Below are 16,267 nucleotides of genomic sequence, written 5' to 3'. Positions count from 1 at the left end.
ACTTGACCTAGCCTAGTTTGAAATGGCCTAATAACAAAGGTTTAGGGTGTTTTTAAAGGTGTTTTGGGGAGCAAATTAAACTTGGCGGTGGCTGGTTTAATGATAGCGCTAGACTGGTTCCATTCTAGTAGCTTTAGTAACTGACAGATGACTGATGAGGGCAAAGGGTGCAGACTAGAGTGAGAGTGTGAATGTGAGAAAGTAAGACAGAGATAGAGAGGGCAGTAAACGAGGGCAGTGAACGAGTAAAGACAGACCTCAGAGAGAAAAAGTAGGATGGACTGGGATTGTTCCATTATTGAAGACACGGTTCTATTCCTGGAAGAGAACATGCGTTCTTTTTCCATTTTCCAGGTTAACACAGAGACAAAGAAGAGAAACCCCCAACTCCAATGTTAACATTTCCACTTTTTATTGACAGGATACTTGCTTCATGTAAAATATTTAAATACAATACATGTTCCATATGCCGTCCTCCACACGATTGGTTGGTTTTGTAATTATGAAGTTCTAAGGTTTTGCCCACAGCGATAAAAACAGCTGCTCTCTCTCAGGCCAACGGAAGCTGCTTCGCCACTTGCTTTTTTTATACAGTCAGTGAAAACCAAGGAAAACAGATTCAATTATAAACTACTAATATCAAGTATTTTTTCTTTTGTCATTTTTTTTCCTTTGTTTTTATCTCAATTACACCCCCAACAAGAGCTGTGGATGGGGCCCATAAACTCCCAGCCTGCTCCTGTCAGCAGCTCAGTTCGGTCCCCAGTAAAGACGCCCTCGGAAGGGAGGACAGACCGAGAAGAAGAAAGACCGACAGGAGGACAGAGGGGCATGTACTCTGTCGATGCTGGCAGTCACATAGCAGCTTTAGTCTGATCGAAGCTTCAACAGGAAGAGGGGATCTGGCTGGAAAGGGGGAGAGCTTTGGTGGAGGTGGTGAGAAGGAAAGCAGGGAGTGGGTAACACCCTGGGTGGCCTTTACTGCAAAAGAAGCCATCTTTTGTTTGCTTGTCATGTTGTGGCTTTTGTTAAGTACCAGTTCTGAAGGTTAACTTTATAATGTTCATAGACACAGCGACGAAGAGCGTAAGGAACAAGGGAAGAACCAACTGACAGCATCTGTTCTTCTCCATCTAGTTTTGTGGTTTAGTCTCCATGTGTTGCTCATGGTTGAAGTTGTAATTTTCAGGATGGATTCATTGTATTTCATACTGGGCTAACGGACTACTGCAGTGAGGGTGGACCGGTGGGTTAAATGTGGGGGGAGGGGCGGGTATTGCCATGGACACACCCACCTCCCTCAGTACATTCTCCCTAGTGGGCCAGGCGAGGGCTGGGTCAGGGGTCAGTAGCGGTGGGTCTGATGTGAGTACTGCGGGGGCTGCTGGGAGGTAGAGGAGTATCCAATGCTGTTTTGGGGCAGTGATGTGCTTGGTCCGGGGTTCTGGTAGGCAGCATGTGGATTAGAGCGCTGAGAGAGAGATAAGACACCAAATTGTAAATAGTCTGATTAGTTATGATTTGTTGGGATAGCATGATTTTGCTGAGTATATAGTATTGCTATGCTATATATATAGTAGCTGCTTTGTATGTATGTATGTATGTATGTATGTATGTATGTATGTATGTATGTATGTATGTATGTATGTATGTATGTATGTATGTATGTATGTATGTATGTATGTATGTATGTATGCATGTATGCATGTATGCATGTATGCATGTATGCATGTATGCATGCATGTATGCATGTGAGACTACCCCTACCTGGTAGTCTGAGGTCATAATGAGGCCACTTGAGGTAGTGACGGGCGGGACCACTCGCACCTTCTTTAGGGGAGGGCCCTGTGCGTGGCTGTTGTCAGGGTTACCAGTATGTCCCGCCCCGTTGGTGTGGTTGTTCCCCTGCTGCTGGTTCTTCTGGAATATTAAAAGACACCCAAGGCTTCATCAACAACACACTGGAAATACACTCAAAATGCTCCCTTTAAACTTTTACTCTGTTGATTAAAAAAATACACGTATAAATATAACATATTTTGACCCAAATGTAAAGCTAAGAGGAACACACATTTCTGACTTTCTCTGCCTTATCCTCTGGTTCCTCCTCTGTCAGGAACTCCCTCTTGGGGTATGGGATCTGGCAGCCTGCAAACACACTGACACAAACACACCACTTATCTTACAGGGTATAGGACCACATCACTCCAGACATGTAATACATTTGTTATAATGCAATATATGTAGTAAGGGGTTTTGTTGTATTACATGTAGTAATAATGTTTTAGTTGTTTTAATATATACACTGAACAAAAATCTAAAACTAAACTATTTCAATGATTTTACTGAGTTACAGTTCAAAGTAAATCAGTCGATTTAAAAATTAATTAGGCCCTAATCTATGGATTTCACACGACTGGGCAGGGACGCTGCCATGGGTGGGCCTGGGAGGACATAGGTCCACCCACTTGAAGCCAGGCCCAGCCAATCAGAATGAGTTTCTCCACAAAAAGGCCATAATTACAGACAGAAATACTCCTCAGTTCCATCAGCTGTCAGGGCGGCTAGTCTCAAGCAACTACTGACCTGTAGCGCTCACGTCTGTAGCCATGAAGTGCTTTGAAAGGCTGGTCATAGCTCACATCAACAACATTATCCCAGAAATCATAGACCCACTCCAATATGCATACCACCCAAACAGATCCACAGATGCAGCAATCTCTATTGCACTCAACACTGCCCTTTCCCACCTGGACAAAAGAAACACCTATGTGAGAATGCTGTTCATTGACTACATCTCAGCATTCAAGTGCCCTCAATGCTCATCACTAAGCAAAGGATCCTGGGACTCCACACCTCCCTCTGCAACTGGATCCTGGACTTCCTGACGGGCTGCCCCCAGATGGTGAGGGTAGGTAACAACACATCTGCCATGACAGCCTATAGGGAGGTGGTCAGGGATCTCGCCGGGTGATGCCAGAATAACCACCTATCCCTCAACGTAATCAAGACAAAAGCAGATGATTGTGGATTACAGGAAAAGGAGGACTGAGCACGGTCCTATTGTCATCGATGGAGCTGTAGTGGAGCAGGTTGAGAGCTTCAAGTTCCTCGGTGTCCACATCACCAACAAACTAGAATGGTCCAAACACACCAAGACAGTTGTGAAGAGGGCACGACAAAGCCTATTCCCCTTCAGGAGACTGAAAAGATTTGGCTTGGGTCCTGAGATCCTCAAAGGTTCTACAGCTGCAACATCGAGAGCATGGTTGCATCACTGCTACCGCACGGCAAGCGGTAACAGAGCACCAAATCTAAAAGGTTTTTCAACAGCTTTTACCCCCAAGCTATAAGACTCCAGAACAGGAAATCAAATAGCTACCAGGACTATTTACACTGTTGCTACTCTGTTTTATCATCTATGCATCGTCACTTTAACTATACCTACATATTACCTCAATTAGCCTGACTAACCGGTGCCTATATATAGCCTCACTACTGTCATATTCGCTGTTTTATTTATTTACTTTTCTATTGTTCACCTAATACCAATTTTTTACATAAAAATAGCACTGTTGGTTAGGGCTTGTAAGTAAGCATTTCACTGTAAAGTCTATACCTGTTGTATTCGGCGCACGTGACAAATAAACTTTGATTTGATACCAAGATTGAACTCTTTGGCCTGAATGCCAAGCGTCACGTCTGGAGGAAACCTGGCACCATTCCTATGGTGAAGCATGATGGTGGCAGCATCAAGCTGTGGAGATGTTTTTCAGCGGCAGGGACTGGGAGACCAGTCAGGATCGAGGGAGAGATGAACGGAGCAAAGTACAGAGAGATCCTTGATGAAAACCTGCTCCAGAGCTCTCAGGACCACAGAATGTTGTGAAAGTTCACTTTCCAACAGGACAACGATCGTAAGCACACAGCCAAGACAACGCAGGAGTGGGTTCGGGACAAGTCTCTGAATGTCCTTGAGTGGCCCAGCCAGAGCCCGGGCTTAAACCCGATCAAACGTCTCTGGAGAGACCTGAAAATAGCTGTACAGCAACGCTCCCCATCCAACCCGACAAAGATTGAGGGGATCTGCAAAGACAAAATGGGAGAAACTCCCCAAATACAGGTGTACCAAGCTTGTAGTGTCATACCCACGAAGACTTGAGGCTGTAATTGCTGCCAAAGGTGCTTCAACAAGGTACTGAGTAAAGGGTATGAATACTTAGGTAAATGTGAAAATGTCTAAAAACCTGTTTTTGCTTTGTCATTATGGGGTACTGCGTGTAGATTGAGGAGGCAAATTTAAAAATATATATATTAGAATAAGGCTGTAATGTAACAAATGTGGAAAAAGGGGTTTGATTACTTTCCCGAATGCACTGTACATGTGTTACAGATGTTGTAATAAATATGTTCTAAAGTTCTATTAGAGTCCTGACTCACTCTGAGGTGGGCAGTGGTTCCTCCAGGAAGTAAGGGTCCTGCATGGCCTGCTCAGATGTGATCCTGCGGATCGGGTCCATAGTCAGCAGCTTCTGGAGCTACACACACAAACGTTAGAACATGAGTAAAACAGAGGGAAAGTTTATACAACGTCAGACTGAAGAATGCTATGTAACAACAACGTTCAGGCAATGTTAGACTGAGAAAACTAATTTCAACTCACCAAGTGGAATGCTTTGCTGTCTGGTTTGACTTTGTGTTTCTCCATGTATTTTATAAGGCTGCAGTTTGTATACCTGTGATATACGAACATATTTCAGTTTGTATACCTGTGATAAACGAACATATTTCAGTTTGTATACCAGACCACGTCACTTCAGTTTGGAGAAGACAAATCTATTATTACAATGATAAAAAATGATCTTGTTCAGAGCTGGCAGAAAGCCACTCACGTGTTCCTCCTGAAGTCTTTCATCAGAGTGGAGTGCTCCGGCATCTTCTTGATGTCTTCCCAGTCCTTCTCTGAGGATTACATCATCAGACTGTCAGTGAGTGCTTCTCTGAGGATTACATCATCAGACTGTGTCAGTTAGTGCTTCTCTGAGGATTACATCATCAGACTGTGTCAGTGAGTGCTTCTCTGAGGATTACATCATCAGACTGTGTCAGTGAGTGCTTCTCTGAGGATTACATCATCAGACTGTGTCAGTTAGTGCTTCTCTGAGGATTACATCATCAGACTGTGTCAGTGAGTGCTTCTCTGAGGATTACATCATCAGACTGTGTCAGTTAGTGCCTCTCTGAGGATTACATCATCAGACTGTGTCAGTGAGTGCTTCTCTGAGGATTACATCATCAGACTGTGTCAGTGAGTGCTTCTCTGAGGATTACATCATCAGACTGTGTCAGTGAGTGCTTCTCTGAGGATTACATCATCAGACTGTGTCAGTTAGTGCTTCTCTGAGGATTACATCATCAGACTGTGTCAGTGAGTGCTTCTCTGAGGATTACATCATCAGACTGTGTCAGTGAGTGCTTCTCTGAGGATTACATCATCAGACTGTGTCAGTTAGTGCTTCTCTGAGGATTACATCATCAGACTGTGTCAGTGAGTGCTTCTCTGAGGATTACATCATCAGACTGTGTCAGTGAGTGCCTCTCTGAGGATTACATCATCAGACTGTGTCAGTGAGTGCTTCTCTGAGGATTACATCATCAGACTGTGTCAGTGAGTGCTTCTCTGAGGATTACATCATCAGACTGTGTCAGTTAGTGCTTCTCTGAGGATTACATCATCAGACTGTGTCAGTGAGTGCTTCTCTGAGGATTACATCATCAGACTGTGTCAGTTAGTGCCTCTGAGGATTACATCATCAGACTGTGTCAGTGAGTGCTTCTCTGAGGATTACATCATCAGACTGTGTCAGTGAGTGCTTCTCTGAGGATTACATCATCAGACTGTGTCAGTGAGTGCTTCTCTGAGGATTACATCATCAGACTGTGTCAGTGAGTGCTTCTCTGAGGATTACATCATCAGACTGTGTCAGTGAGTGCTTCTCTGAGGATTACATCCTCAGACTGTCAGTGAGTGCTTCTCTGAGGATTACATCATCAGACTGTGTCAGTGAGTGCTTCTCTGAGGATTACATCATCAGACTGTGTCAGTGAGTGCTTCTCTGAGGATTACATCATCAGACTGTGTCAGTGAGTGCTTCTCTGAGGATTACATCCTCAGACTGTCAGTTAGTGCTTGTACAGGACAGACAGATTGCTTTGGGCTCATACAAGCCAGGCCAGAATAGAACTGTGCCTAGTCATGGTTGAATTACACTCTTGTTCTTCAGTAATAAATATATATATATATATATATATCCCTATTTGCCAGGCAGGTTCATAATACACACGTCAAAAATATGTCCGAAATCTGTCTTGCCGACCACTTTCTAAAAACGATATGCTGTGTACTAATAGAACTACATACTATTGAGAACGTACTGTTTCATAAAAACATATGCAGGAAGCAACAAATATAAACATACTAAGTTGAGCCATGCTGAGAAGGCATAATATAATGCTCAATCGTGCTTGTTCCCCGCCATTCGTTCATTTCGGTAGAGCGCATTCCCTATTCTGATTATCAGATGAGTATGAAAAAGACACAAGTCTGAAAAGACTATTCACTTCCTCAATAGTGTGCAGCGAACTCTACTTGATGAAAAGACTAAATGAATAACATCCTGGCATTTAAAGTTGTACACATAGTGATGTTATATTTTTGCATACCCCAAAAAGCCTACTATTTAGAACGCAAGTATGGGTATTCAGATGGAAGGTTAATAATTTAACACATACTGTACGAGCAACCATTTCAATGCACATAGGCATGTCCTGATAAGTTATGAGTCCCCAGCACTCATGGACAACCCTCTTAATCCAGAGCCAGTTTTTAAGTATTCTCAGCCTCTACATGCTGATTTTGTGGCCTGTGTGTGGTGGATCTAAAGGAGGAGAGGCCCTGCCCCAGCCCAGCTCTCTCACCAGCGGGGAAGCCCATGACGTTGAAGATGCGGTCCAGCTGGTCGTGGTGGTAGGGGTTACTGGTCTTGATGTCCTCTTGGCGACAGTGGAAGATGGGCTCAGACGTCAACAGCTCGGCAAAGATGCAGCCAATCGCCCAAATGTCTGACAGGTGCACAGGGAGGATTAGAGATATCAGGGCTCTACAGTGCTACCATTTTGGTTTCATATGACCCTAAATATTTTTATTTTGGCCACCAGTGCCTAGCGGAAAATAATTATATTTAGTAATTGCTGGCAAATCATCAATACATCAAATATTTCTCAATCTGCGCCTAAATTTCTTTGTGCTCCTACATTTTTCAATTTAGGAGCACATGTGCTCCTTGTAAAATATGACCGTGTGACAGAGCCCTGGATATCACAGTGTGTTCTAAACCACGCCCACACACCCACTTGAACATGCTTGCACAAATATGCACACACAACAGTAATTATCCTAGGATGGTGGAAGAATAGCTCAGAAGTTCAGCTCTTGCCACACAGCACACCCACCCACCCCCGTGGCCATTCTCACCGATGGCTTTGGTGTAGTGCCTGGCACCTAGCAGTAGCTCTGGTGCCCTGTACCAGAAGGTGACCACCACAGGGTCCAGATCTGCTAAAGGCTTCAGTGGTGAGTTAAAGAGGCGGGCAAAGCCCATGTCCGCTGTACAGCAACACACAAGAAATAATCGACATAATAATATGATAATGTAGTATAACGCTCAAATAGTGTGTAATGACCAGTGAATAAACTATAGCCAGTCTATGGAGACAAAGCATTATGCTGAAAAAAACAAAACAACCTCCATCGTACCGATCTTTACTCGACCCCTCTCCGGCCCCTCCCCCATCACTAGGATGTTTGCAGGTTTCTGGGGAAAAACAGATTAACAGTTAATATCACCCAAATATTTACTTCCATTATCCTAATACCCACACGGATACACAAACGAGAGTAATTAAGATTAGTTTGGCCGCATTATGCTGAATAACATATGAATGGTTCAGGTAGTCAATGCTACCCTCTGGTGGCGTAACAATGAAACTCACATCTCAGACAGAAGCAGGCCAGGCACCTCCATTTCCTCCACCAGGTCAACTATACAGTGCTCAGCCACTGTTCCATTTCCCCCCCTTTGCTCCCCTATTCTCCCTTTCTCATCCCCCACTTTCATCAGGTCTCTGTATGAAGCAGTTAGTGGATGCCCACTCTCCCCCCACTGCCCCTTCTTCCGCAATCCCCCTCTCTCTCACACAAAGGCCTTTCTCATTTGGGCAAAAGTCTGTCCTTCATCCGCTCTCCTCCGTGACCCGGAAACTGATAAGTGGTCGAGGAGAGTGTCAATTAGTTAGGTGAATGGAGGAGTGTCCTTTCCTCTTCGATAGCCTCCTTTCATCGACGATAGTCATGTGTATCCCACCAGTCATTCACAGAAGAGTTTTTATATTTGACCCCCCCTTTGAAGCAGTTGTTGCTTGCGAGGAGAATAGCAGGCAAACATTTAAAATGTATATGCTACTTATCCTTTTATCTATAAAAATGTCTTGCAGAACAGGCAATATTTATTTTATCGCTTTACATTTATTTTGGGATTCCATATCTGTAAAGGTAATTTGCCTGATGACGCACAAATGGAGAGGAGAATCTAATTTAATACAAGCACATTTTCGTTCACGTTCCCCTGCTCGCCACCTGTCAATTACCTTTGACATTTTTCAAAAGGAGGCGAGAGACAGAGGAGAGAGGACGCAGGAGTTGAGCAAATCCAATTGAGAAAAGGCCCAGGTCTCTGTGTAGGACCCAGTTGGCATGCAGGAAAAGGATGCACTCGCCTTCCTTGCCTCCCTACCTCCTTCTCCATACCCTCTCCCCTGTGTCCCTCACCAGTTCTCTCCATTGTGTCCCTCACCAGGTCTCTCCCCTGTGTCCCTCACCAGGTCTCTCCCCTGTGTCCCTCACCAGGTCTCTCCCCTGTGTCCCTCACCAGGTCTCTCCCCTGTGTCCCTCACCAGGTCTCTCCCCTGTGTCCCTCACCCCTGTCCCTCACCAGGTCTCTGTGTAGGACCCAGTTGGCGTGTAAGTAATGGATGCCGTCCAGGATCTGGTAGAGCAGGGACTTGACCATCCCCCTGGGCAGTTGCAGGGGCTTCTTATTAGCCTTGGACGCCCTGTGGAACTTTATGATGTGCTGTGGAGAGAGGGAGCATCCTTATTGTGTGTTATCAATGTCTGGGTCAATGGATTTAAACAAGTGTGAAGGTAAAATATTCAAATGTTTCTAAAAAAAAAAAGTGTGTAAATGTAAAAACAAATGTTCACGTGTGTGTGTGTGTGTGGATGGATGTATCAGATACAAAATCTGTGAGTGTTCATGCAAATCATTCCGTTACTTTTAGATTACTTTCCCCTTAGAGGCATTAGAAGGAGACAAAAATGAATATTGCCAACTGAACGACATCTATTGCAGGATAAAACAATGTTAGAGATGACATAGCTGGCCATAAATGGACGTTGCATTTTACTTTATAGGTTGGTTATGTAGGCTTCTTCTAACCCATTGCTTTCTACTACCGATAATATGATTAGGCTTAATCTTTACATTAAAAAAAGAGGTCAGATTTCCAGTCATTCCAAATAATGTAATAAACCTTGATCTTCAACAATAAGACTTATAATTACAGATTATCCAAATTGTTTTACCTGAGCATACCCCAAAAACTAACAGCTTATTGGCTTACTTTGTTGTTTATGATTTTGTTGTCATGGAGGACTGATTGGGCTCATTGCTTAGAGCTGAAAAAAAATGCTGCTCTCATTGAAATGCTGATATCTATAGACTTAAACCTCTGCAAATTATATCAAACGTGTGTGTGCGTTAGAACATGTGTCCGTTAGGCCTATGTTTTTTTTTATCAGCACAAATGAGATTGAGCAATAAAAGCCCCACTCGTGGTCTTCTTAAAGGAAACTCGTTTTTGACAGTATGGAGCACAACACCACAGAGTAGTTTAGAAGGGAGGAACTCCCCCTAACTTTTTCCCCCATAAGCATTAAGCAGCTGTTGCATATTTTCACTGGCTGTTCACTGGTTGCAAAAACAGATTGATAGACAGCTTATTCTTCACTTCAACCATTATTGTGTAAAAAAAAAATACATATATACATTTGTGAACAGTCATCCACAACAACCACAATACATGAGGCGCAAATAGCTAAATGAGAGAGCAGCAGTGTGATTCACATCATTGCTCTATGTAGATATCAACACTAATGATATCAGTGTGGCCCTCAACGCCAAGCTTTTATTGAAGTTGGATGATCTTTGGATGTCGACAGCAGTCGTACCACTGGAAGACATAGCTTGGACTGTAGCCTACAAAAGCCTATTCCTGCTCTTTTCCCACAATCCATCAAGTGCATTTGATGTGTCATCATAGTGGTCTCTGACTTGTGGTCAGACTCACTCAGGCAAGACCTTAAATTTGACAATTTTTTCAATGCCGATTTAAATGCCATTGAGAAAACAGGAAGGTGTCAATCATTTTTTTTTTTACGTAAACATTTTAAAAGTAATCCTAGAATTAATAATTAAATTTTTCAAAAGTATTTAATCTGATTACTATAGTTTTGCTGGTTACGTTACTGATTACAATTGTTTTTTAATCCGTTCGTCCCCAAACCGGGGTGTGTGTGTGTGTGTGTGTGTGTGTGTGTGTATTACCCAGAGATCATGCTCAGCATAGTCGAAGAGCAGCCAGACTTTGCGGTCTGCATGTGACAGGAACACCTTCTGCAGTGAGATCACATTAGGATGCTTCAGCTCCCGCAGTAACTGGAAGAAGAAACATTAATTCACACAGACATTAAGGGATGTCTGCTCTTGAACTAAACAACACACTTACTGCAATCTCTCTGCAGGCCGACATGGAGATGCCAGTGCCTTCAATCTGCTTGAGGGCGTAGTCCTTATCATCCTTCCTGAAGACAGAAAAATATACAGCATCAACCAAAATTCACTACAGTTCCCATGGGGCCTGAGACACGGAGGCCAGCTGGCAGTTGGTGGTACATGAGTGGCTGAGAGGGCAAAATGCTTAAATTTCCTCCAGATTTATATCATATAATCAAGCTCACCCCCATACAGTAGAGGGGAAACAGACTATGGCAGCTGGCAAGGGACACACAAAGTTAGGTTAGCCCCTCACTAGTACAAACCCCACCCCTCCATCCGGCCCAAATCATCTCATAAACTGCTCTTTGTGCCTCCTCGGGCCATGTTTCAACTCCAGTAGAACAAATGAGGGCATGAGAGGCTCGTAAACAGCAATCTCCTACAATAAACACAAAAATCTTTGCACACTTGGGTCTGATTTGTGTCCTGAGGGTCCAGTTACAGTAAAGGATCTGGGCTGGATTAAACAAAACATGGATGATCTGGACTCCACTTGATGAGTTTGGACCGGACCAGGACGGGGCCGGGGCCGGGAGGACCGGACCAGACCAGGACGGGGCCAGGAGGACCGGACCAGACCAGGACGGGGCCAGGAGGACCAGACCAGACCACGAGGAGGAGGACCAGACCAGGACGGGGCCAGACTAGGATGGGGCCAGGAGGACTGGACTAGACCACCAGGCTGGGATGGGGCCAGGAGGACTGGACTAGGCATCCAGACTAGGATGGGGCCAGGAGGACTGGACCAGACCACCAGCCTAGGTTATGGCTGGATTGGGACAGAAGGGGAAGGACAGGGTGTCTGCAGTCTGAAATTAGCTCTTTTCCTTCATGGCCTCTGTAAAAATACCTTTATTGGAATAGCATAAACCTAACCAGTCCTTTCACTGGTAATAATTTATGAAGGGAGCATGAAGAGAACAATACACTTAAGAGAATGGGAAAACTGAAATAAACAACATTGCCTGGCTGAAATGGCTATGATATGGTCTACATTCTTGGATACATCTGCAGTGATTTTTGTCTCAGCCAGACACTAACATGTTTAGGCTAAAACGTTCAATGCAATAAAAATATATTTTTTTGTGTCAATCTAGGTCTATGCAATAACGTTAAGAGCCCAAGGTAATTAAACCAGAATAGCAAAACAAAGCAATTTGGGGATTGCTCAAAACCCATATATTCTAGTATTTTGAATAATTTATTGGACATTACTATTTAGCCTATGAATTGCATTACAATGGTTCTCAGCATTGGTCTACATAAATTAGTCTAGCCTATTTAAAAAAAAATTCAAAACATCTTTGGTTGAAGAGAAAACGTAAATCGAGACATGTATAGGATAACATTGTTTGCTAGTTTTACAGTGCTTTACAGTACTTGGTAAGTTAAGTTCCTCGGCATACACATCACAGACAAACTGAATTGGTCCACCCACACAGACAGCATCGTGAAGAAGGCGCAGCAGCGCCTCTTATAATAATAATAATATATCCCATATATCCCATTTAGACAGCATCAAGTGAAGGGTGGCCCCAGCGGGAATCGAACCCACGACGCTTGGCGTTGCAAGCGCCATGCTCTACCGACTGAGCCACACAGGACCTCAGGAGGCTGAAGAAATTTGGCTTGTCACCAAAAGCACTCGCAAACTTCTACAGATGCACAATCGAGAGCATCCTGGCAGGCTGTATCATCGCCTGGTACGGCAACTGCTCCACCCACAAATGTAAGGCTCTCCAGAGGGTAGTGAGGTCTGCACAACGCATCACCGGGGGCAAACTACCTGCCCTCCAGGACACCTACACCATCCGATGTTACAGGAAGGCCATAAAGATCATCAAGGACAACAACCACCCGAGCCACTGCCTGTTCACCCCGCTATCATCCAGAAGGCGAGGTCAGTACAGGTGCATCAAAGCTGGGACCGAGAGACTGAAAAACAGCTTCTATCTCAAGGCCATCAGACTGTTAAACAGCCACCACTAAAATTGAGTGGCTGCTGCCAACACGCTGACTCAACTCCAGCCACTTTAATAATGGGAATTGATGGGAAATTGTCAAATATATCACTAGCCACTTTAAACAATGCTACCTAATATAATGTTTACATAACCTACATTATTCATCTCATATGTATACGTATATATATACTGTACTCTATATCATCTACTGCATCTTTATGTAATACATGTATAACTAGCCACTTTAACTATGCCACTTTGTTTACATACTCATCTCATATGTATATACTGTACTCGATACCATCTACTGTATCTTGCCTATGCTGCTCTGTACCATCACTCATTCATATATCTTTATGTACATATTCTTTATCCCCTTACACTTGTGTGTATAAGACAGTAGTTTTGGAATTGTTAGTTAGATTACTTGTTGGTTATTACTGCATTGTTGGAACTAGAAGCACAAGCATTTCGCTACACTCGCATTAACATCTGCTAACCATGTGTATGTGACAAATAAAATTTGATTTGATCATCAGATAATAGCATAGTATGGATGCACGATATCGGAATAGGACGATATTAGCAAAAAAACGCCGCATTTGCCTGCGGTCTAGCTTAACGCTGATGTGCAAAACCGATGTCAAAGCTGACGTGCATACGTATAACATAGGTAGATGACGTAATGACGCCACGAAAAATACAGCGCTACACAGAAAAGCAGAAAAATACTAATACTTAACTTTACAAAAGTACTCGAGGCTGTGAACAAGTTATTCTGTGGTATTCTCTCTGAGCCTCTTTACCGTGTCGCCACCATGCTCGATGCTAGGAACAAGGACTGCTACTTCGATGCAGACAAGAAACAGGGTTTACGTGAAATGTTACAGAGACAGCTGGACAAGATGGAAATGGACACAGTGACAGTGCGCACAGAGGAAGAGAGGCCACGGACAGACAGAGCTGAAACTTCACTGCTTGACATGTGTGATGAAATCCTGGATGAGAATGAAACGACTGAACAAATTAACAACGAAACAGCACAGCAAGTAAGTGAAAGAAATAGGTTTGATTATGTTTAACTGGTAATGGGGACATACGTAAATGCCAACAAAATAACTTTTTGGTCAGTGTGGTGTGGTGTGTGTGTAACATTTATTTAACTAGGCAACTAAGTTAAGAACAAATTCTTATTTACAATGACTGCCTACCCCGGCCAAAGCTGGGCCAATTGTGTGCTGCCCTATGGGACGCTCAATCACGGCCAGATGTGATACAGCCTGGATTCGAACCAGGGACTGTAGTGACACATCTTGCACTGAGATGCAGTGCCTTAGACGCTATGTCCGCGTGTTTTAACTATTTAACTGTACTAGAATGCTTAAAAAACACTAAAATGTAGATATCAGTATCAGCCAAAAATGTCACATCTATGCATCCCTACAGCATAGTTTTCTATTCCACATTACATACTAGGGAGAAAAGACTTGATACTAAAGAGAGTAACATGGCCAATAGAAGGATCACTTTTATTATCATGCCCATCTCATCTATATGAAGGGGGCCTCTTCACTGTGTTAATCCATGCAGAATGCCTGTATACATTTCATGTCCCCCCTTCTGAGATTTGAAACACTTTCCTTCTATTATTAGAGGGGGTGAGATTCCTCCATACAATGTAAAGCACCTGGTGATAAAACTGCTTTCTGTAAACTCATTATGTATTGTGTAGCCAGGTCGATCCAGACACCTCAAACCCGCCAAACCAAACATTCCCTGCGCGCGACTGCACCTGCCCCTTACTTGCTTGGCTGCGTCTGTAATAGGCTATCACACAAAGGCTGTCCTACTTCACTCAGTTTGTAAATATTACTGCGAAAATATTATATCTCGAAATGTAAAAAAATGATACGGCATAATTTGATACAAAAATATCCTCGTTATTCTGTTTGGAGCTAGACTTGCTTGATGACTGCAATACCCCACATACAATGCTGTTACAACATCCCCCGCTCTGTTCCGTTTCATCTGCGAGCGCAGGCGTCATTTGAAAACTATACCGGATTTGAAATGCATTATACTAGCATACTAACTACAATACAGCAAGGTTAGCTGGTGGATTTAGCTAACACATTGCACAGCTGTTAGTTACTGAAAGTTGTGGCTGCGTCGCGTGATGCATTGTTCTCTACCTTCTTTGCCTTTTGTGCTGTTGTCTGTGCCCAATAATGTTTGTACCATGTTTTGTGCTGCTACCATGTTGCTGTCATGTGTTGCTACCATGCTATGTTGTTTTAGGTCTCTCTTATCGTGTTTTATTTTAATTGTATTGTTAATCCCAGCCCCCGTAGGAGGCCTTTTGGAGGGGCGTTATTGTAAATACGAACTTGTTCTTAACTGACTTGTCTGGTTAAATAAAGGTACAATAAAATAAAAGTGCTGGGCCACTGATGTCAGTGCTCAAATCAGCTTTGTCATGGAACTCGAGACCCTGTTCTCCAAGTGCTATGACGTACTGAGTTTATTCAGTTGGTTCTTTAAAATGTTCCCCGTACTACGAGTTACAAATAGGTGTAACAGAAGGGGCCTTGAAAACAAGAGCAAACAAGACAAACCGAGTTGTTTTATTGGGAGACTAGTGGACCTGAGGGCCTTCTTACTGGCTCTCATTATCAACTCACCCATCTTTTCTCTTTGCTTTGTATACATGACCGTAGGTGCCTCTTCCCACTTTGCATCCTTCGTATTCAAACAGGTCCTCGACACGTTCTCTCTCTCCGGTCAGCATCACTTTGAAATCGTAGTCCATTCTCTCTGTTGTTTAGGTCAATTATCTTCTGCTTCCTTTTAAAGCGCCGCTTGGGAGGCAACTTACTTTACAACCCCAGATAGAATTTGTTGTTGCCTTCCTTCGCGTCGCTATCTCCTCAGCTCTATTTCCACATTTAAAGGCTAGGTTTATGTTTACCAGAGAAGACGCGGGTTTCTTATCGGCGACGAAGGGCCAGGTATGGGCAGTAAAACTAGCTTCCCCGTTCTCTTGTATTATCTTGCTACTGCGTTTCTCCAGCCGGTATCACTGGAGAACTGAAAAACCACGCACGGCACTGTCGTAAAATGTCGTTATTGCACAGAAATGGACGGGGCTATATGTTTAGGACACCACGTGGATTTTAACTCTTTGTAACGTGAAGGGGATACAAATTGTACTATTCACACAAAAACATCACGTTTTATGATCAGAACTTTGGTGCTGGCATCTCTGAAGCCAGTTCAAGTGTTTCCTCTACATATTTCATGACAATTATGCCACTCCTTAATCATAATCTGATGTTGGATATCCAAAAT

At 43.4% G+C, this 16,267-nt stretch overlaps 1 protein-coding gene across 1 annotated transcript; it reads right to left on the bottom strand.

Annotated features, from left to right (window-relative positions):
* Positions 1–395: 395 nt before the first annotated feature.
* cdk8 (cyclin dependent kinase 8) lies at positions 396–16,019 on the bottom strand. The gene is made up of 13 exons (XM_064949438.1): positions 15,601–16,019; positions 10,906–10,981; positions 10,725–10,835; positions 9,051–9,191; positions 7,817–7,874; positions 7,535–7,666; positions 6,979–7,122; positions 4,893–4,962; positions 4,664–4,736; positions 4,441–4,538; positions 2,072–2,159; positions 1,768–1,920; positions 396–1,471 (listed from the first exon to the last, which is right to left on the bottom strand). Exons 1-13 carry the CDS (start codon positions 15,726–15,728, stop codon positions 1,346–1,348), a joined length of 1,398 nt encoding a protein of 465 aa, XP_064805510.1. The 5' UTR covers positions 15,729–16,019; the 3' UTR covers positions 396–1,345.
* Positions 16,020–16,267: the final 248 nt, after the last annotated feature.

This window comes from Oncorhynchus masou, chromosome 30 (assembly GCF_036934945.1).
Source record: "Oncorhynchus masou masou isolate Uvic2021 chromosome 30, UVic_Omas_1.1, whole genome shotgun sequence".
NCBI lineage: Eukaryota > Metazoa > Chordata > Actinopteri > Salmoniformes > Salmonidae > Oncorhynchus > Oncorhynchus masou.
The sequence above is the reverse complement of the archived record's forward strand: the minus strand, read 5'-3'. Positions and strand labels throughout refer to the sequence as shown.

Bases quoted from the DNA above. Each gene is read 5' to 3' on its own strand.
- cdk8 (XM_064949438.1), bottom strand. From the start codon at position 15,728: ATGGACTACGATTTCAAAGTGATGCTGACCGGAGAGAGAGAACGTGTC. The intron at 4,963-6,978 runs GTGAGAGAGCTG...TGTAATCCTCAG, and splicing joins CGTCATGGGCTTCCCCGCTG to AGAAGGACTGGGAAGACATC. The intron at 2,160-4,440 runs GTGAGTCAGGAC...TGTTTGTGTCAG, and splicing joins GAACCACTGCCCACCTCAGA to TGTGTTTGCAGGCTGCCAGA.